The sequence below is a fragment of the Schistocerca gregaria genome, chromosome 7 (assembly GCF_023897955.1).
Source record: "Schistocerca gregaria isolate iqSchGreg1 chromosome 7, iqSchGreg1.2, whole genome shotgun sequence".
In the NCBI taxonomy this organism is placed as follows: domain Eukaryota; kingdom Metazoa; phylum Arthropoda; class Insecta; order Orthoptera; family Acrididae; genus Schistocerca; species Schistocerca gregaria.
The window spans coordinates 306,727,033-306,749,775 of NC_064926.1; the positions used below are offsets into that span (position 1 = coordinate 306,727,033).

The 22,743-nt window shown below is 41.2% G+C and overlaps 1 protein-coding gene across 1 annotated transcript in view; it reads right to left on the reverse strand.

Moving 5' to 3' along the window:
• Window positions 1-18,482, reverse strand: part of LOC126281640 (uncharacterized) — a 31,073-nt gene extending 12,591 nt beyond the window's left edge. Inside the window, exons 1-2 of the mRNA XM_049980771.1 lie at window positions 18,333-18,482; window positions 14,239-14,408 (exon numbers count right to left, since the gene is read on the reverse strand). Coding sequence (XP_049836728.1) covers window positions 14,239-14,408; window positions 18,333-18,384 — 222 coding nt within the window. The 5' untranslated portion in view covers window positions 18,385-18,482. The remainder of the gene's footprint in view (window positions 1-14,238; window positions 14,409-18,332) is intronic.
• Between the last annotated feature and the right edge of the window lie 4,261 nt (window positions 18,483-22,743).

The following is a 22,743-nucleotide window of genomic DNA, read 5'->3' on the forward strand; positions in this document are numbered from 1 at the left end:
CTTTGAAAACTAAAAGAGCTGAAGAAGTAGGTCATCACGTTCTTTCAATATTTTTAACATCTGGTGCACCAGCAATATTGCAATAAGATAATGGTAGCGAATTTAGTAATCAAGTTATATCCGAAATATGCGCTATGTGGAAAGGTGTTAAAATAGTTCGTGGAAAGCCTCGTCACAGTCAAACACAAGGCTCAGTTGAAAGGGCCAATCAGGATATACATAATATGCTAACTGCATGGATGAATGATAACGTTACGAATAAATGGTCAGATGGTTTATCTTTTGTTCCATTTGCCAAGAACACTACATACCACGAAGGAATACGTCAAAGTCCTTATGAAACCATGTTTGGCGTTAAAGCAAAAAGAGGTATAGCATTGTCTTTTTTGCCTGGCGAACAAATGGCAAATATTGAAACTGAAGAACAACTCGAAGAAATTGCCAATTCTTCTGAAACCGAAGAACAGCTTGAAGAAACTGTTAATGCTTATAAAAAAATTGGATCGGTAGTCATACCGAAAACCATATAACAAAGAAAAATATTGAAGAGAACCTACAACTCCTTCACATCAAATTCTGTCTGAAAAACACGAGGTGATTTCTATAAAAAGAGAGGCCGCGAAAGAAAACCTTTTACTGCAAGCAACAAAGAAGTTACGAACCTCACAAAATCAATTTCCTCCTGCTCAAATTGGTGATAATGTACGAATACAAGTCCATGATGTCGACCGTGGTCGTACAGATAGCCGAAATGTGTTTTCAAGAAACTGGCAAATAAAAATGGTACCCTGAAGCAGCTTTGCACACGTAATCAGTTCGTAATTTGTAAAGAAAAGTTACTTTCCATAGATGAGATTTCTTTTCAAGAAATGTCGCTGAGACAAGCAGCTGCAGCTAATTCGAGAAGCGGGGGCAAGGCTATACACGCTGTCGTTGCAAAAGGAAGTGTTCCACAAATAAATGCAGTTGTAAAAGCAAGCGACTCTTGTGCAATTCAAAGTGTCATAATAGTTTAAGTTGTTGCAATAAATAAGATTTGAATCATATAAGTAAGTAATATTTTTATAACTATTATTTTCTTTTCTCATGTAGAATGTACTGTGTATTTTAAATTCTTGGTCATTCCTTTCAGAAAGAGAGGCGAAAAAGTTACGTCACCCTTGTGACCTTTTATATCGACTGAATTACGGAGAAGAAAATATAAATCTCCATGTTCAACATTCACCATTAGTATATGGTGAATGTCAACATTTTCCTGTGTAAGTCAGAAATAAGGGTATTTAGCAAATATATCGGACATACACTAAGCGACTGTGTGAATGTTGACATTCACCGGTGAAAGTCGACATTCTCCAGATTTCGGTGTTTCACTGTAACCATAATACTAAACGAGCTGCCCTTCTCTGAACTTTTACGATGTCATCCATCGGTTCCACCTGATGCGGATCCAACACCACACGGCAATACTCCAGAGCAGGGCGGACAAGCGTGATGTAAGCAGTCTCTACAGTAGGCCTGTTGCACCTTCTGAGTGTTGTGCCAATGAATCGCAGTCTTTGGTTTGATCTACCCAAAATATTGTCTATGTGAGCGTTCCAATTTATGTTATTTGTAATTGTAATCCCTAAGTATTTACAGCCTTCAGATTTTTGTGACTTATCGAGTAATCGAAATTTAGCGGATTTGTTTTAGCACTCTCGTGAATAATTTCACACTTTTCTTTATTCAGGGTCACTTGCCACTTTTAGCACCATGTAGATATCTTATCTAATTCATTTTGTATTTCGTTTTGGTCATCTGATGACTTTACAAGACGGTAAATGACAGTATCATCTGCAAACAGTCTAAGAGGCCTACTCAGATTGTCTCCTACGTCGTTAATGTAGATCAAGAACAATAGAGGGCCTGTAACACTTCCTTGGGGAAAGCTGGATATTACTTCTGCATTACTCGATGACTTTCCGTCTGTTACTAAGAACTGTGACCTCTCTGACAGGAAATCACGAATAGAGTCGCACAACTGAGGCGATATTTCATAGCCACGCAGTTTGGTTAGAAGACGCTCGTGCGGAACGGTGTCGAAAGCTTTCTGGAAATCTAAAAATATGGAATCAATTCAACATACCCTGTAGATAGCACTCATTACTTCATGCGTAAATATTTAGTGAGACCTGTATCGAAAATTCAATTTACTACTCCTGAATGGAGAAATGAATCGTCTGTGGTCCTGATTTCTCTGTGATGCAAGTGTTTTATAGAATCTATTGGTGCTAATTAATATTTTTGAGGCTCTATTTTGCCATCTTTAAAGGGACAGTAGTGTGTTGTCATCCGACAGGAACCACATATCAAAACAGTGCGGTACGACTGTATAAGCCGTCCCTACTGTTTAAGCAGCCAGAAGTGTTCTTAATGGTCGCGATAACGTGCGAATTCCAAGTCACACGTTTGCCAATTTCTAGCGCCAAATCGATCACCGAATTACGCCAGGATAAATCTCTTCTGCCAGTAGATAGATCATGCATAGTAGTAAAAAATGTGGCAAAGTGGGGAGAATGTTGAACCAGCTGTGAAAAATCGAAGTGTCGCGCGCTTACAGGCTCACTTCATCACACATTATTGTTCTTAACAGCTTCTCTCCCATGCGTTTTTGATAGAAGGATTTTATTAGTCCTGTGAAGATTGTTACCCCTGCGACGCGATGAATATACACTATCTGACCAAACGAGTCCGGACACTTATTAATGGATATTAACATGACGTGTGCCCTTCCTTGAGTTGGGTTGGTTTGGTGGAAGATACCAAACAGCGATGTCATCGGTCTCATCGGATTAGGGACGGAAGTCGGTCGTACGCTTTCACATGAACCATCCCGACATTGACGTGAAGCGGCTTAGGGAAATTACGGAAAACCTAAATCATGATGGCCGGACGCGGGGTTGAACCGTTGTCCTTCCGAATGCGAGTCGAGTGTGCTAACCACTGGGCCACCTCGCTCGGTCCTGTGCCCTTGTTCATGACGGCTTAAACTCTGCTGGCGATACTTTCAACGAGGTGTCTGAATGTCTGTGGAGCAATGGTGGCCCATCATATTGGACCCTGGAGTCTGAAACAAAGTCGACGTCCTAACTCACTTCATAGGAGGATCATTTGATTCAGGTCGGGACTCTGCGCAGTCTAATCTATTTCAGGAGTGTTATTCTGCGCAAACCGTTGCCTCACAGATGCTGGTTAATGACGGAGTTTTTTTGTCATGCTGACACAAACAGCTATCGCTTTCGAATAGCAGCTCTACAGCACTACACATTGCTGTAAAACGTGTTCCTGTCCTTCCGTACTTAGACTGGTCTTAAGGGCAGGCCAGCCGGAGTGGCCGAGCGGTTCTAGGCGCTTCAGTCTGTAACGGCGAGACCGCTACGGTCGCAGGTTCGAATCCTGCCTCGGGCATGGATGTGTGTGATGTCCTTAGGTTAGTTAGGTTTAATTAGTTCTAAGTTCTAGTTAAGTCGCATAGTGCTCAGAGCCATTTTGAACCTTAAGGGCAGTAAGGAGACGACACTCTGTCCAGAAAAAACATCTCCATGCCGTAACACCACTTCCTCCGTTCTTCACGCTTGGCGCTACATGTTATGGCAGGTAACGTTCTACAGCCGCTCGCTAGACTCAAATCCTACCTTCGGATTGCCACAATGTCTAATTATGAGGAAAACCCTATTGCTTCATGTTTGGCAAAAATATCCTAAACAACAGTACCAAAAATCTTGTATAAGATGTTTAGCAGTACCTATAGTTAAAGTAACAATGGAACTAAATCACACTTCGATGTATGTTACAAATTCTCATAAGCCATAACTCCGTTCTGGCTCAGTTAGAAAAAAAAATCAACAAATGGACACTATAGCCTTGATCTAGGACATGAAGATACATCACAGTCAGAACTCAAATTACACAGAGTGAATGCACATTGTAAGAATATTGACTGAGAGTAAATCGAAGAAAGACGAAGGTAATAAGAAGTAGCAGAAATGAGAACACCGAGAAACTTGACATCAGGATTGATCATCACGAAGTAGATCAAGTTAAGAAATTCTACTATCTAGGCAGCAAGACGAAAGGACCAAGGAGGACATGAAAAGCAAACCACCACTGGCAAAAAGGCCTTTCCTGGTCAAGAGAAGTCTACTAGTATCAAACATAGGCCTTAATTTGGGGCTGAAATTTCTGATAATGTACATTTGGAGCACAGCATTGTATAGTAGTGAAACATTGACTGTGGGAAAACAGAAGAGAAACGAAGCATATGAGATGGTATGCTACAGATGAATGTTGAAAATTAGGTGGACTCATAAGGTAAGAATCCGAGAGGAAAGGAATACGTGGAAAACACTGACAAGGAGAAGGGACAGGATGATAGGGCATCTGTTAAGATATCAGGGAATGACTTCCTTGGCACTAGAGGGAGCTGTGGAGGGCAAAAACCGTAGACGAAGACAGAGATTGGAATACATCCAGCAAACAATTAAGGATTTGGGTTGCAAGTGCTACTCTGAATGAAGAGGTTAGCACTGGAGAGGAATACGTAGCGGGCCGTATCAAACCAGTCAGAAGGCTGATGATATAAAAAGAGTGTGAATGTGAGTGGATGTAGAGCAGATATATGGACCAACAAATATCGGAAAATGTTTTACCTATCTAGTACTGTGCACTGTGCTTCTCATGATTAGACTCTGCGAAATATGGTATTGGTGACAAATGGTTAAAATGGCTCTGAGCACTATGGGATTTAACTTCTAAGGTCATCAATCACCTGGAACTTAGGACTACTTAAACCTAACTAACCTAAGGACATCACACACATCCATATCCGAGGCAGGATTCGAACCTGCGACCGTAGCGGTTGCGCGGTTCCAGACTGTAGCGCCTAGAACCGGTCGGCCATCCCGGCCGGCTTATTGGTGACAGTTCACTTTTCCAAGTAGAAATAAGAATGGGAAATTTATGAAGAACCTCATCGAGGAAACATTATTCAAATTGTTAGGAGTTAATCCCCAGCATTTTAAAAATAATTCATTTGCTACTGACCATAGCACAAATATATGAAAGGCACAGCAATCTTTTCAGCATTATGTATGCCCTACATATGTTTTGAACGGAGTCCTGAAACACTTGCTGTATGATGGTTATTTAATAAAAGGGCTCCGAGTGCTTTATTCGACGAGTTATGCTGCTGAAGGTAGTGTCTGTTTCATGAAGAAAACTGGTGACATGAAGTCGATGTAGACAATCCTGAAGCAAGAAACGGAGTTTAAGTGGAATAACTTGCTTAGAATGCTACACCACGCAGTAGGGTAGTACGACAAAACCATAGAACTGCTTTTGGAGAGAGGAATCTCTGAAGAACTTACTAGTTACAACAACACCACAAAAGAACTCGTGACATTTTTAGAGCCATTCAAAGATGCAATAAGAATGCTGAAAGGCGGGAAGTTTCCAAAAACGCAGTTTGTTTCTTTATGGGTGCACAAGCTGGGAAGTCATCGTAATACAGGACCCGAAGATACAGAAGAGCGTACGTTTAAATTACTATGGACGCGCTTAACTGCAAAACGCCGGTTTCAGTATTTTGGCAGTACAGTACAGCGGTCGTATTGTTGTCTATTACATGCGTATACTACGAGTGCTGAAACATCATTGTCTCTGTCTCGCTGATGAGAAAGTCGAAACACCGACGTTGCACATAACAGTAAAAATTCTATAATCGCGCTTCCGGCTTTTGGAAGTGATAACAAAATTATAACGTCGCAATGATACCTTAGTCTTTGTTACATTTGTAAATATTTTTTTATGACTGTTAAGAGAAAGTCTGTCACACTCAAGAGCCAAAACAATGAAGTCTCTATTTTCGGAGTAACTAGATTGTTGGTCACTCAATCTACCGAATAAGTTGACATGTATTTAACCCGGACGGATAGTCGTGAACACGAAGATGCTCGTGAGAGATGAAAGCGTAACCGCACGCTCTTTTCCAAACTATCAAATTTATTGAGGTGAATGTTTTGTCTTCCAGACTCAAATGTGAATAGTGAAATAAATTTCAGCGCAGTTTGGACGGAAGAAGCGAACTTGATTCGACACAATTCGGTTTATTATAACTACACGAACAGGGAATAATTTGGAGAAAATTTGTCCTTGTTTCTAATTGTTCACGTAAATGCATTTGTTTCAATAAACAGCGATATGATATTCATTATGTGACCAACAAAAGTTGGTAGTTACATAGTTTCCCACGAAACTCTAAATTACTTCCAAATTTTCTTTATTGCGTGAAGCACACCGTTTTTTTTCTTACGGATCTAAAGGTGTCGCGATTACACAATACCATACACTACAGCATAACAAAGCTATCTGCGTGTAGTTCTAGTAGCTAGCTGCAGTTTGTCAGGAGAGACGCTGGCCGGGGTGGCCGACCGGTTCTAGGCGCTACAGTCTGGAACTGCGCGACCGCTACAGTCGCAGGTTCGAACGCTGCCTCGGACATGGATATTTGTGGTGTCCTTAGATTAGTTAGGTTTAAGTAGTTCTAAGTTCAATGGGACTGATGACCTCAGATGTTAAGTCCCATAGTGCTCGGAGCCGATTGAACCATCAGGAGCGACGCCAGCCTGCGTGAGCTGTTACTAAAACGGTCGCAACAGCAGTGTGACGAGCGTGCCAGGCCGGATGGCTTCTGCCCCCCTCCCCCCCCCCCCCCCCCCCCCACCGCCACCACCACCATTCCGCTTCGAGCAATCGCACTAGGAGAAGCCGTGGCCGAGTATGGTGGGCTCGAAAGAGTATGAGAATGTGAAACAGCCTATTTCCAGACCTCTAGTGACCTTGGGAATTTGCACTGGAACAAGAAATGATCTCTTCAGCTCTATCCTCGCAGCCAGCGAAAGACTCAAAATAAAATCAGTTTCGGAATCTAGTATTTTAAGTGGTCGAGCGGTTCTAGGCGCTTCAGTCTGGAACCGTGCGCCTGCTACGGTCGCAGGTTCGGATCCTGCCTCGGGCATGGATGTGGGTGTCCTTCGGTTAGTTAGGTTTATGTAGTTCTAAGTTCTAGGGGACTGATGACCTCAGATGTTAAGTCCCATAGTGCCAAGAGCCATTTGAACCATCTAGTACTTTAAATTAAAAAGCAAGCCTCTCAGTCGTTTAAAACGCTTCAGAATCTATAATCTTTTTGGCTGAATGCAAAACGGTACTGCCAAGGAGAATTGATGTGGCAAACTCTGACAGAATTTACATAATAACAATGAATTCAATAGTTGAGCACAGCCTTTACACAGTGTAACTTAACAAAATGATTTGTGATTAAGTGAGAACAAATGAATACAGTACAGATAAACCTTCACTGCGAATCTCAGCTCTAACAGAACAGGTAAAAGGGCATGAGGTTCCACTCACCTATCTAATCACAACCACAGGTGGAAACACAAGCGGCCAAATACACTGGTAGCTAGGGCATAGCCACCTGTGGTAAACTAACATACGCAAACAGCAACAAACGTCGGTACGCCCTTGCACATCAGCAACACTGACTGGCAACTACCAGCTGCTACTAGAGCCGATCAACAGGCCACAGCAGGGACACCGACCGAGCTCGCCCACAGGCGCACAAACAAACTGCCAACATTCCCTCACACTGTGTCTCCGGTATATGACCTATCGGACACAAAATCGATAACAAACCTAACTGTTGCAGGTTGCTGACGCTGATCGAGGACTCCGTACCAGCACCCAGCGCCAGCCGCCGAGCAGCACAACGCACAACGCCAAGGTATCGACAAGCATGATACCCACTACTAACATAGCCTATCCTTGCACAACATATCGCAGGCAGCAAGAAAACCGCTACTGCTCTTACCACCCGACGTAACTATCGCAGAGGTTTTTTTCCCTTGGCTCTTGCCCTGGCACTTTTTTTCCTCTGCCCTTAAAACGGCTACTCTTCGTCAGATTTCGACCAATCTATCTCCAGATGAGCGCGTATTAACGGTTAATCCTAACCAGACGTACGCAAACATCGCAGTACCCACATCCTGCGACACCTCACTTTAGTGAATACTAACCCTTATGCAGAGATGGCAATAGACCTTTTGTGTTGGCCATCATGCCGGTGTGGGCGTGGAGGGGCTCCACCTCTAATAAAAGACTCACCTATTGTTGTTGTTGTTGTGGCCTTCAGTCCAGAGACTGGTTTTATGCAGCTCTCCATGGTACTCTATCCTGTGCAACCTTCTTCATCTCCCAGCACCTGCTGCAACCTGCATCCTTCTTAAGATGCTTAGTATATTCATCTCTTGGTCTCTCTCTACGATTTTTACCCTTCACGCTGCCCTCCAATACTAAAGTGGTGATCCCTTGATACCTCAGAACAGGTCCAACCAACCGATACCTTCTTCTAGTCAAGTTGTGTCACAAATTTCTCTTCTCCTCAATTCTACTCGAAACCTCCTCATTAGTTATGTGATCTACCCATCTAATCTTCAGCATTCTTCTGTAGCACCACATTTCGAAAGCTTCTATTCTTGTCTAAAATATTTATCGCCCACGTTTCACTTCCATACACGACAACATTCCATACAAATACTTTCAGAAACGACTTCCTGACACTTAAATCTATACTCGATGTTAACAAATTTCTCTTCTTCAGAAACGCTTTCCTCGCCATTGCCCGTCCACATTTAATATCCTCTCTACTTCGACCATTATCAGTTATTTTGCTCCCCAAATACCAAAACTCATTTATTACTTTACGTGTCTCATTTCCTAATCTAATTCCCTCAGCGTCACCCGACTTAGACTACATTCCATTATCCTCGTCTTGCTTTTTTTGATGTTCATCTTATATCCTCCTTTCAAGACACTGTCCATTCCGTTCAACTGCTCTTCCAGCTCCTTTGCTGTCTGACAGAACTACAATGACATCGGAGGACCTCAAAGTTTTTATTTCTTCTCCATGGATTTTAATTCCTACTACAAATTTTTCTTTTGTTTCCTTTACTGCTTGCTCAGTATACAGATTGAGTAACATAGGGGAGAGACTACAACCCTGTCTCACTCCCTTCCCAATCACTGCTTCCCTTTCATGCCCCTCGACTCCTATAGCTTCCTCCTGGTTTCTGTATGAATTGTAAATAGCCTTTCGCTTCCTGTATTTTAACCCTGCCATGTGCAGAATTTGAAAGAGAGTATTCCAATCAACATACTTTTTCTAAGTCCACAAATGCTAGAAACGTAGGTTTGCCTTTCCTTAGTCTAAGGTAGGTCGTAGGGTCAGTATTGCCTCACGTGTTCCAACAAACTGATCTTCCCCGAGGTTGGTTTCTACCAATTTTTCCATTCGTCTGTAAAGAATTCGAGTTAGTATTTTGCATCCGTGGCTTATTAAACTGATAGTTCGGTAATTTTCACATATGTGAAAACCTGCTTTCTTTGGGATTGGAATTATTATATTCTTCTTGAAGTCTGAGGGTATTTCGCGTGTTTCATAAATCTTTCTCACCAGATAGTAGAGCTTTGTCAGGGCTGACTCTCCAAAGGCTGTCAATAGTTCTAATGGAATGTTGTCTACTCCCGGGGCCTTATTTCGGCTTAGGTCTTTCAGTGCTCTGTCAAACTCTTCACGCAGTATCTTGACTCCTACTTGATCTTCTTCTACATCCTCTTCCATTTCCATAATACTGTCCTCCGGTAATTCGCCCTTGTACAGACCATCTATATAGTCCTTCAACCTATCTAAGCAAAGAAGCTTAGGACTGGGTTTCCATCTGAGCTCTTGATATTCATACAACGGGTTCTCCTTTCTCCAAAGGTCTCCTGTAGGCACTATCTATCTTACCCTAGTGAGATATTCCTCTACGTCCTTACATTTGTCCTCTAGCCATCCCTGCTTAGCCATTTTACACTTCCTGTCGATCTCATTTTTGAGACGTTTGCATTCCTTTTTTCCCGCTTCATTCACTGCATTTTTATATTTTCTCCTTTCATCAATTAAATTCAATATATCTTCTGCTATCCAAGGATTTCTTATAGTCCTCGTCTTTTTACCCACTTGATCCTCTGCTGCCTTCACTATTTCATCCCTTAAAGCTACCCATTCTTCTTCTACTGTATTTCTTTCCCCCATTACTGTCAAACGTTTCCTAATGCTCTCCCTGAAACTCTCTAAAACGTCTGGTTCCGTCAGATTATCCAGGTCCCATCTCCTTAAATTCCCACCTTTTTGCAGTTTCTTCTGTTTTAATCTACAGTTCGTGACCAATAGATTGTGGTCATCAGAGTCCACATATGCCCCTCGTAATGTGTTATAATTTAAAACCTGGTTCCTAAATCTGTCTTACCATTATATAATGTATCTGAAACCTTCTAGTATCTCCAGGCCTCTTCCATGTATACAACCTTCTTTCATGATTCTTAAACCAAGTGTTAGCCATTCACCTACAGATTGGAAAGGCGACCAAAATCACTCAAAGACCACATTGCTATTTTGGACGAACGTTAAGCTTGCTTAGAAACAGCATCCATTCCAGTTAAGAATTCAGTATCATTTTTCTTTTTTGAGTCATCAATTTTCTGACTGGTTTGATACCGTCCGCCACGAATTCCCCTCCTGTCTTTCTCCACGGTTTTGCATTCTATATCTCCATCTAGTACCATGGAAGTCATTTCCTGATGTCTTAACAGGTGTCCTATCACCCTGTCCCTTCTCCTTGTTAGTGTCTTCCACAACTTCCTCTCCTCTCCGATTCTGCGCAGAACCTCCTCATTCTTCGCCTTATCAGTCCACCTAATTTTCAACATTTGTCTATAGCACCACATTTCAAATGCTTCGATTCTCTCCTGTTCCGGTTTTCCCAAAGTCCGCATTTCGCTACTATTCAATGCTGTGCTCCAAACGTACATTCTCAGAAATCTCTTCCTCAGTCATTAACTACAAGTTTCAACGACGCAAACCGACCGTGCAAAGGCTCAGTGAAACGCTGCGTACAAATCATGGAACATACAACATCCGCTCACATGAGCTTCCCTCTTCTCCAGAATGTTGAGAAGGATAATTCAGATCCATTTCATATATATTTTTGCTTTTGTAGATCAATCTTACTTTGCTCTGCCACTCGCTATATGTTTGCAAAGACAGCGTGCCTCTTAAAGGAACTGATTCGTTTTACTCTCAATATTTAAATTGATATTGGTGGATCTGTGTCCTTCTCGTATTCTGTTTCAATTACTTAATCCAGTGTATGTAATTTATCACGTAGACCACGTAACTAATGACGAGGTACTTAATAAAATTGGGAAGAAAAGAAGTTTATGGCACAACCTGACTAGTAGAAGGGATCCGTTGTTAGGACACATTCTGAGACATCAACGAATCACCAATTTAGTACTGGAGGGAAGCGTGGATGGTAAAAATCGTAGAGAGAGACCAAGAGATGAATACAGTTAACAGATTCAGAAGGATGTAGGTTACAGTAGTTACTCGGAGGTGAAGAGCCTTGCACAGGAAAGAGTAGCACGGAGAGCTGCATCAAACCAGTGTTCTGACTGAAGACCATGATAACACATGTAACTGAGATGAACAAATTAAGAGCTCCACAAGAGCAGTCGGTATCTGTTGTCTGCTAGAGCAGTTTTACGAACAGTAGTAGCTTAGCTAAAAGGCAAAGACGTTAAACTTGACCATTAGGCCAGGTACCTGAGCAGGTAGTACAGCTGCGTTGGCAAGGGGCAGTTGTCGTCTTTGGCTCCCCCTACTCCACCGGAAAGCGAGGCACGGTTACCACTCGTCCAGCACAAACACGCTTTGCTGCTAAGACTGGCTAAGTGGCTCTGAGCACTATGGGACTTAACCTCTGAGGTAATCAGTCCCCTAGAACTTAGAAATACTTAAACCTAACTAACCTAAGGAAATCACACACATCCAAGCCCGAGGCAGGATTCGAGCCTGCGACCGTAGCGGTCGCGGAGTTCCAGACTGTAGCGCCTAGAACCGCTCGGTCACAAAGCCCACCAGCGCTAAGACTGGGTAAGGGCGGACATGCCTTTGGACAGTCTGTGGATGGAGATATTTGAACTTATTTAGCGTGTGATGTTGAGGTTCAACAATATTTATTTCAGCATTTTGAATATTAGGGGGAAATAATGTTAATCATTCGTGGCAGGAGTAATTTCGAGTGTGGATTTACCACCATTCCTCTTTTTTTCTTTTTTTTTTACTTTGTGTATGATTGAGCTGCGTGCCCGTGGTATTCAGTGTAAAGCAAATTACTCTCCAGTACTGTCAGTAATATGGAATCGTTTTCGATGTGTCAAATAAATTCGTGGAACACCATTGTACAAAACCTAGGATTCTATTTCATTTTTTTCTTGGATTTCGGCATCTTGAAAACTGGTGGCTTTATTCAGCTAGGACGCCACGTGACTGGTGATAGATATCAAGTTCATTCTTCCATTAATTAATAGTAAATGCTTGCATTTTACTTAGTGCTTACATAATATATATAAACAAATTTCAAATTTAAGTCAGTTTTCTTGTGAAAGAGACAGGGTTTGTCTGTCTGATCAACCACGTGCCACTAATATTGCATCGAATTTCATTTTGTTCTTAATCATTAGGTGGATCTAAATTTTCAGAATAGAGTGAGCACTACTGGTGTACGTTATTTCCTTCATTTTCATATGATAGAATTTAATGATCTTCTTTTGGGATTTATTTCATGCTCACGGTTGAGCTTTGATATCTCTGCTGAAAATTCAATTAGTTCCATAGTGTTTATTGGTAGCAGAAATTTACTTCTTTTTATGACTAGATGAGCGTGTGTTTACAATGTTTCTACCCTAAATCACGAGTTCTCAAGTGAGCCGATTCCGACCGTTCCCAATCATTATTCAGGCTAATAAATTTGTAAAGTTAATTTTTATGTAAAGTGGAGACCTTGCCTATGTCGTACGTTCGAGAGTGTAGTACGTTCGAGAGTGTAGTTTCAATTTGTATATCCAAATCAGAACAGCGAAATTTTGATACATAAGTAATTCGTATGGAACGTTAAAAAGAAACCCAAGCCACCGTACCAGACATTACAGTGCAATCAAATCCTTAATGTATACATAAAAGAAAAGCTCAACTAATTATCAGTAAAATTGTGTGTGATACTCTGACCCCTTTGTTGAATGATTTACGTGAAATAACACACTCCATTTCACTTATGAGGGAAATTCAAATTTCGATCGTGATATTTGAGCCAGTCAATTAAATAAGAGATTAAGTAAAAATTAATGTAGTTAAAGTAACAGGATGTTTTATGGCGAGGCTGAAAGATATATACGTTCACTACCTCAACACTTACCCAGATCGCAAAGTACACCGGCATCTTACATGCCCTCTCCTCCCAGGATACATAAGTACATTTATAAATATACTGTTTTAGCTTATAGAGCAGGTATCAGAAACATGTGACTACACTACTAGTACGGATATGAAGTGCAGTACCTATCGATTCGAGGCAAAGATCATATGAGTGCACGCAAGAAATTTGGGACGAGTTCAAATGTTAAACGCTTCACACAGTTTTACAGTATTAAATAACATAAGGTAAGCGGTGTCTTTACGAAGCATTATTCAGGTGTTCAAATAATTAAATGGGAGGTAAGGGTATGGCATCTCACCACTCCTTAAATTAACCGTGTCAGAAACATAAAAAAGCATGCCGACTCTGCGCAGATGTAGGATAAAGGCGAAAAAAGAAGATACAAAACAACCTAAGGTCTGAAAGAGCCACAATACAAGAGGTTTGCGTTTCAGCTGAAGAGACAAAACTGAAAATGTAATTGAACATACGATGATTTTTGAAAATTAGCCCAGTTGGTTGATAGAATGATACATAGACCTGAAGTGGTAAGTAGAAGATCTACAGTTGAAAAAAGACTTTGAGAGGAATATCACAACAGATGAAACTCTGAGTACTCTCACAAGAATAAGGTGCATGTGACTATTGAAAACGACATAAAAAAGAATGAACTGTCTTCGCCATAGAAGTGTGCTATATGTTGTGTTGGTGGTGGTAATGTTGTATAGCGTTGAGGGTACTGTAGTTCTGATGGTAGCAACCATGTTACGCAGGAAGTCGCATCCAGGAGTAGAGCACTGTACAAGCATTGGAGTTGTGTTACATTCAGAGTGGTCGTGCGTACCCTAACGCGTTCCGTCTTGTACTGCACCAGGATGGAGATGGAGGCAGACAGCCGCAGACAGATGGTGGTCGCGTTGAAGTGCAGAATGTTGAAGTCGTTGTTGGGCGCCTTCTGCAGCTCCAGGCTGCTGCGCTGCAGCTCGGACGCCCACGGAAGCCACGATGCGCCCACTAAAAAGTAAAGTACAAGTATTGCCGACATATTGCCCCTCCCTAAATTCGTTGCAAAATAGCACATCTTGGACCTGAAACCAACAATACGTAATTCATAATTACACAATTGCGGATGTAATTTAATCTCAGATCCACTACAGAATTACTTTGTAGTGAAAAACATGTCCTGTACTGGCACGAAAACGCAAGCGTTATAATGGTTGGCACTGATTCTGTCTGTTAAAATCCTAACACGAGGAGACGAAACAAACACAACGTCGCTGCCCGTGTTTTTCACTAGTTTTAGTTCCTAAATCTTTATTTGCGCAACAGAATTTTATGTATTTTCATATGACGTACACTAATTGAAATGAAATGTTATTGACAGATTTTGCGACTTGTAGACTTTAATCTTAACCACTGAAATTTCCAACTCTTTATCTAGAAGCGGTATTCTCACGTCTCTTCTACTTCGAAGAAACGTTCTTCTACACATGCGTACAGTCTGCTTTGTGTTAACTTCAAAATGATGGTGAGCTACTCTTGAACGCGTCGATCTTTTCTTGGCGTTGATTCGTAGGTAAATTATTAAGTTATCACATGCTATTTCGAATTATTTTTGCAGCATATCTGTGTTATCATACAGCATTGCTGTTGATTGCTAATTTCCCTATGTTCAAAAATGGCTCTGAGCACTAAGCGACTTAACTTCTGAGGTCATCAGTTGCCTAGAACTTAGAACTAATTAAACCTAACTAACCTAAGGACATCACACACATCCATGTCCGAGGCAGGATTCGAACCTGCGACCGTAGCGGTCGCCCTGTTCCAGACTGTAGCGCCTAGAACCGCACGGCCACTCCGACCGGCTTTCCCTATGTTCACCAGTATGTTAAAATAAAACTTTTTAGATAATTTTCACATCGATCTTATTCCCTTAGGATTTTCGCAACATCTCGACAGCGGTTCCATGTCTTGACGTCTGAGACCGTCCCATTTCTGTGCTGAGCTGCTGCGTCGATTCTTGCTGTTCAGCTGTTTTGGATTCCACGCTATGCATTGCACCAACGATGCCATATGGCTTCATGGCATTTGCCACTGAGTACAATATTCTTCTAAACAATTACCTTTACTTACCGATGTTTTTCTTACACACTACGAGATAAAAAGTATCCTAACACCCTAAAAACCATACGTGTTATATATCAGGTGCACTGTGCTGCCAGGTACTCGATATCAGCGTCCTAAGTAACCATTAGACATGTTGAGAGAGAAGAATGGGGCGCTCCACGGAACTCACGGACTTATAACGTGCTCAGGTGACTGGGTATCACTTGTGTCATACGTCTGTACGCGAGATTTACACACTCCTAAATATCCCTAGGTCCACTGTTTTCGATGTGATAGTCGAATGGAAAATTGAAAAGAAAATTGAGGATGTATTAGATGACGATCAGTTTGGCTTTACGAAAGGTAAAGGTAGCAGAGAGGCTATTCTGACGTTGCAGTTGATAACGGAAGAAAGACTACAGAAGTATCAAGCTGGTTCATAGGATTCGTTGACCTAGAAAAACGTTCGACATTGTCAAATGGTACAAGATGTTTGAAATTATAAGGTAAACAGTGGTAAGCTCCAAGGAGAGACGGGCAATGTACACCACGTACAAGAACCAAGAGGGAATAATCGGAGTGGACGACCAAAATGATTCAAGGGTGGAATTAAAATTCAAAATAAAAGGATATCAGTGATTAGATTTGCTGATGACGTTGCTGTCGTCGGTGAAAGTGATGAAGAATTACAGGATCTGCTGAATGGAATGAACAGTCTACTGACTACAGAATACGGACTGAGAGTAAATCGAAGGAAGACACAAAAGTAATGAGAAGTAGCAGAAATGAGAACAGCAAGTAAAGTAACATAAGGATTGATGGTCGGGAAGTAGATGAAGTTAAGGAATTCTGCTACCTAGGCAGCAAATTAATCCACGGCAGACGGAGCAATGAGGACATAAAAAGTAGGTCAGCACTGGCAAAAAGGGCATTCCTGGGGAAGGGAAATCTACTAGTATTAAACATAGGCCTTAATCTGAAGAAGAAATTCTGAGAGTGTACATTTTGAGCACAGCATTGTGTCGTAGAGAAATATGGACTGTGGGAAAACCGGAAAGGAAGAGGATCGACTCATTTGAGATGTGGTGGCACAGACGAATGTTGAAAATTAAGTGGACTGATAATGTAAGCAATGAGGAGGTTCTACGCTGAATCGGAGAGAAGAGGAATATGTGGAAAACACTGACAAGAAGACCGGACAGGATAATAGGACGTATTTTAAGTCATCAGGGAATATCTTGGTGCCAGAGGGAGCCATAGAGAATGAAAACTGTAGTGCTGATCCAAGACGAAGAGGTTGGCAAAGGAAAGGAATGCGTGGTGAGACGCATCAAACCAACCAGAAGGCTGTTGCCTCAAAAAAAATCGTCGTCTTGTATAAACCTAAACTTGTACTATTAAAAATATTCTAATTGAGCACGACGAAAAAAAAGATGAATAAAATAAAAGCGACGGCAGAAGGAAATGATCTAAGAAATTGATTTGTAGGTGCTTTGTTTGGCATTTAATTATAAATTGCTCAGAAAATTGGACATTAATGAAAAAGAAAAGAAGTATTTTTAAATCTTTGTGAGATCGCTTTGGGAAAGAATGAAAAAAATTAAATGAATAGGCACTGAGTAGTCGTAAGAGTAAATGAAACACGGAATCTTTTGAAGTACAACTGAAAGAGTAGAGCGATCTAAGTACGAAATTCTAAGAAAAAAGAAAAATTCCATGAAAAGAAGCTCGGGTGGGAGAAGAAATAGCACGCTGACAGGTTTGGGGGAAGGATTATCCTGCCAAAGTCTAAACTAAACGGCAAGGAATACGGTCACGACGGATAAAACTTGGCTGAAACCTGTCGCTGGACTGAGTTATACGTGGTGATAGTGACTACAACAATTACCAGTCATTAACAAGAAGTATGACTATCACTGGCGATTGAGAAACATTTACATACCGTGGAATTACTCTCCTTAACATAATGTTTGAAGTCTACATTATTTATGTATTTTATCCCACAAAATCCAACGCTATTTCCACAAAAATGTACTGCTACTGTGAATCAGAGGGTGCTCACTCAACAAATTGGTCGACAGCGAAAAGCAGAGATAAAGAGAAAACAAGACAAGGTCGGGCTCTATGGTATGAACCTGTTCCCGTAGTGGAACCAATGACTGAAGTAAAAATTGTGTACCATCTGAACAAAACCTAGTGGCCACCGACCACGTGGAGTCCTAAGTGAAGATCGCTGAGCGTCATAAACAAAGGTATCGCACAATTTACATTCAACTTTCAATTTTTTACTGTCCTCAAGTCTGTCAAAAGCTGGTTGAGTCCTACACCGAAAAAGTAACAACTTTGTAGTCATTGTATTGCTAATCGAGATAGGAATTAACTGCCGTAGAGAAATTATAATAAAATACAATATAAAAACAAAGATCGCAAATCCTGAAATCGCATTCCGAGATCCGACGAAGCGGACCCTGTCACAACGATAAAACTGTAGGAAGGAAGAGTCATCTAAACAGCTGGTTCGATCCATCGTACTTCTTAATGTATACGTCTTTTGTAAGAGGAAGGCTCTTGCACTTCCACGCCTCGCTTAATGTATCCAGTTCAGGTACGACAGCCTACTCACGAATACGAACCACAGTAGGTCAAGGAATTTTTCACGTTCATAGTTAGCCACGCCAAAGTTAACGAAAAACGCCGCAGTACCGATAGGGAATTCAAAATGAAAATTAATTAATAAACTATCGAGATAAGCGGACTTGCTAATACAGCAACAGAAATTAGATACAACAGATGTGGATTGAATGCAAGAAGGAATCTGCTGCAGAAACTCACCACAATATACAGCCGCTAGCACGACCACAACCACAGATCTGCTTCTAATCATTTCAACGTTTGTGCCCAGGTATGAGAACCCGCGATGCCAAGTGACATGTACGGGGAACTACGCTCGGTATAAGCAGCATCTTCCGATAACACAGCCATCAGTGCAAAGTACCTGTGATAGCGTTAAGTACGCCGTGGCAGAGATTATGTACCTCCTGTCACAAAATGGCGAAGGTTATCGATACAGAGACGTTAATCGATACCGAAAGTAAGCGGAGGTGTTCAGCCACAGTGCAGAGCGCTAATGGTAATGAAGTTTGTACAGGGGCTCAAAAAATTACAATCAGAAACATACAGAGGGTGAATGACTAGGCGTTTTACTGTGAGATGAGGAACCAATGACTAGGAATGTACACGTACGTACTTTCAGTATAATTTGAGCGATTTACTTGAACATGATTGCTGCTCCACCAATATTATCGATACGATAATGTCTGAAGCGTATATTTCGCGAAGTAGTTGACGGAAGCTTATTGATGAATCTTATCCGGCAAGACCCGATTCCATCTCTACAAAATATAGTGTTAGAAGTACTTTGATCATCTGAGTTAGTATAAAGACCTCATTTTCCATTAGAATCTATCCACGATGATCAATTTCTTGTGTTAATATGATGCTTATCACGGTAGTATCCTCCGTACATCCGTTCGGCTTTCGGAGTACTACATTCTGCAGTCTCATAAAATAACACGTATAGGCAAGTTCGGTATGGGGTAGGTAGTTCTTTGTTACTAAAGACGGATCTCACACGGGTTACGCATTAAAAAAACTCATACGGCCTGTTATATTGATTTCCGACAATTGTTTCCTTGTACATTTTGTTATATTACAGGAAATGTTGGCTTTACAAGGTGTAACATTAATAAATGACCATTGATTTTGGCTTCCTTGAGTTTGCTATTATTTTCTGTTCTAACTGAGTTTACTTTTATGAGAGGGTCCAAGTAGGGACCTCTCAATATTACATGCAACCAGCGGAAATATGCTCCTATCGGAGCACAAAAAAATCGAATGTGCTCCTGTTCATTAAAAGATTCGGAATGATAAGTGAGGTAACAGCTGCCTAATTCTACCTTCCTCAGCACCTTCAAAATTTTCCTAAAGATTTTGGCATGTGAATATATTCACGCGTTTTTGTGCTGAGAGAGATGGAGACAGCAGCAGCAGGAAAGAGACAAAAAATAATAAATAGTGGAGTAGTAGACAGTGGTTGTAGTGTAGAAAGAGCGAAGGAAAAAACGGCGGTGTGAGGGAAGGAGACACAGTGGCAGTAGAACATAGCTCACAGTAAGAGTACAGTGCTAGCAAAAGAAGGAAGGAGACAGTGCCATTGCAAGAAGAATAAAGAGGAGAAAGTGGAAGTACGTGAGAGCCAGTGATAATGAGAGAGTCTATGACAATGACTACGAGGGCAAGAGAGACAATGACATTAAGAAGCGGCAGCAGCAGCAGGAAGGTATGAATGAGACAGTAGCAGTAAGAGGAGCAAGAGGGAGACAGTGGCAGAGGAGACAGTAGTTGTAGCTATGTTTACATGGGATCCCAAAACAGGATTTCGTAAACCGAGTTCCCAGTAACGCTTTTGGTTGGTCATGTAAATACTCTGGAATCGCTTCTGGAAAGCCACTTGTTGCTGCCGGTTTTCAACTTCCATAATCGTTTTTCGCTTCCATGTAAAAACAGAACCGCTTTTGAAACGTACTTGTGCTGTCAGGCTGCAACTTGTTATTCAAACTTCCGCTACTATAGACGAAGTAACTATTTTCTCAGAGAAGGTGAATCAGAAAGTTATTTTGAGCACCTAGTAGATTGGAAGAACTGTTTTTCAAACGTCATGTTTGACTGAGCTAGCAAATGATTTATTTGCCTTAACAAATAAATGCGACAGCGAGAAACGGTTTCCGAAATTTAGTTTTCGTCTTCTGGAAGGTATGTCGCACATACACGTAGTGACTGACAATGGGTGACTGGGAGTGGATGGGTACGAACGACTTATAGCGAGGAACTATTGGATGCGAGCGAGTTACAGTTACGGGAGCTTGTGGGTGTAAGAGGTGAGTTGCATATAAAAAAAGAACACGAATATGTTCGCATGCCAGAATTTTTGGGGAAATTTTTAATAGTGCTGATAAAGGGAGAATGAGGTAGCTGTTACCCCACTTTTTAGTCAGTCTTTTAATAAACAGGAGCATATTCGCCATTTTTGAGCTCCGATAGGAGCATTTTTCCGCACGTTCCCTTCTTTACCCTGCTATAACTGGGTCTGTAAATCATATGAAAATAACTTTATCGGCCAGTAAAATTTTATAATTTACTTATGTGCCGCAAAACCATATAATTTTATACCTCAGACCGGATTTTATGTGCACAAAAAGTTTGCATATGCTTCACTCGTACAGCGAAATGAAGTTTGGAGAACTGTTCCGATGATAACGGTGACATTTTGCAGCATATTTCTCCCTACAACGTAACTTCATAAACTACGTTTTCGCCTCACACCGAATTGTACGCACTTATTTTACGTGTACAAGTAAGGGTGGCTTAGAACCTCTGTATCTTGGTAACGGGTAAATATATCAAGGAAATTTTCAAGGTTGTTCGAGAACTTATGAATATATTACAAAAATTCAGCCATTTGCTGTTCGTAGCCGTCTTGGAGTTCGAGGCCCGACAACCATGTTCTTCGGGTTTTGTTAGGAATCACCCATGAACTAAATGGTGCCTCCATAAATCCCTTAAAGTGTAGACCTTATCCAACTGCTCTATTTTCCTAAGCTCGAGGAAGAGTGTAATATTCAAACTTTGATCCTATACTGTACTATAGTTACAGTAAGACGATCCTTCTCTTGGGTGTATAAATGGTCCCTAGCCAAAGGGTTTATCAAAACGTTTGATCCTACCTTTCTATCACCAATACAATCCGGGTTATGAGCGCCGGAAAAACCCCGTTTTATAGTGCAGTGTTTTGGAACGTATTAGGTAGTGCATGCCTGGAATGATTATCGATACTTCACTTGATAATGGTTCTCGAAACTTTGTAAGTAGGCTTACGTGGACTAGTTGTTATCTGTCTTAAATCACTTGCCAGTTCGGGATCTTCAACATCTTCGTGACTCCTCCTCGTGGGCCAACCAAACCTGTCACCATTTATGATATTTTCCTTTGCAAATTTTCAATTTCGTCTGTCAGTTCGTCTGTACCATATACTAGAGCAATATGCTGCAGTTACTCGTAGGAGTGTTCTGTAAGCAGTCTCCTTCTTTTCAGACTGATTCCATTTTCCCTGCTGTCTTTATAGTTCTGACCCTAATGGTTTCCGTCTACCATGTATGTTTTGTTCCACTGAACTAGAGATTCGTATATGCTATATTTGATGTCTATAGAGAGAGATCTTAAAATGGTAATTTAAAACAAAAGAACTCGTGTGAACACACACACATTACCTCTAATAGTTCCCTGCCAATAGCAAATGTCTGTCATGTTTAGCAAACATGTCTTATTTATTTTTATCTAGTTCTTACAACAAATTCGTTACTGTTTCTAGTACATTTTTAACAGCTCACTGAAGCTTTTCAACAGTTCGCAATACATTTTAAGCAGTTCGCAGTACATGTACAATAGTTGACAATCATCTTTGATTTGGTGACGGTAAATTTTCAAAACGTTCGCTGTCAGTTGTATCTTAACGTATCGTTATGAAGACAGCAATTTCCAGCCTGTGATACAGCAGTTCTTCTGGCAGTACCCCAATTCTTCTGCCTCCTTCTAACATTACAAACAAAAATCCTACGATATCCTGGTCTCGAGACACAAACTGCAGCTTGTCTGACCTACTAAATGTCCTCTAGTTCTTCACTGCCATGTTTTCTGAATTAATTTCTTCCCTTCATTTGCTCTTCCATAATAATCAGACCTACGAACATATCACCCGCTTGCGCATCTGCGTGGAGGCACTCGACTCTTGGATAGTGAGATCGAATCTTGGTGCTGGAAGAAATCATCACCGCCAGTATTTACCTGCAGGGGAAGGAGGGAAGGCGGCGATGTAAAGTAACTGGTCATGGAGAACCATGGCATGCATGGTGATTCGTCTGACGGATGAGCACTTTTAGTGGGCGGTTGGTTACCTTGATGCTACTACCGAGGAGAAGGCTATGCACACACATACACACACACACACACACACACACACACACACACACGCACACACACACACACACACACACACACGAACGTCCACTCAACCCCGCCCTCCAAAATGCCCACGTGGCTAAACATCTTATTATTAAAAAAAAAAAAGTAAAAAATCCCACGCAAAGGTATAATGTTTATGTCATAAGTAATGATCTATATTAATTAA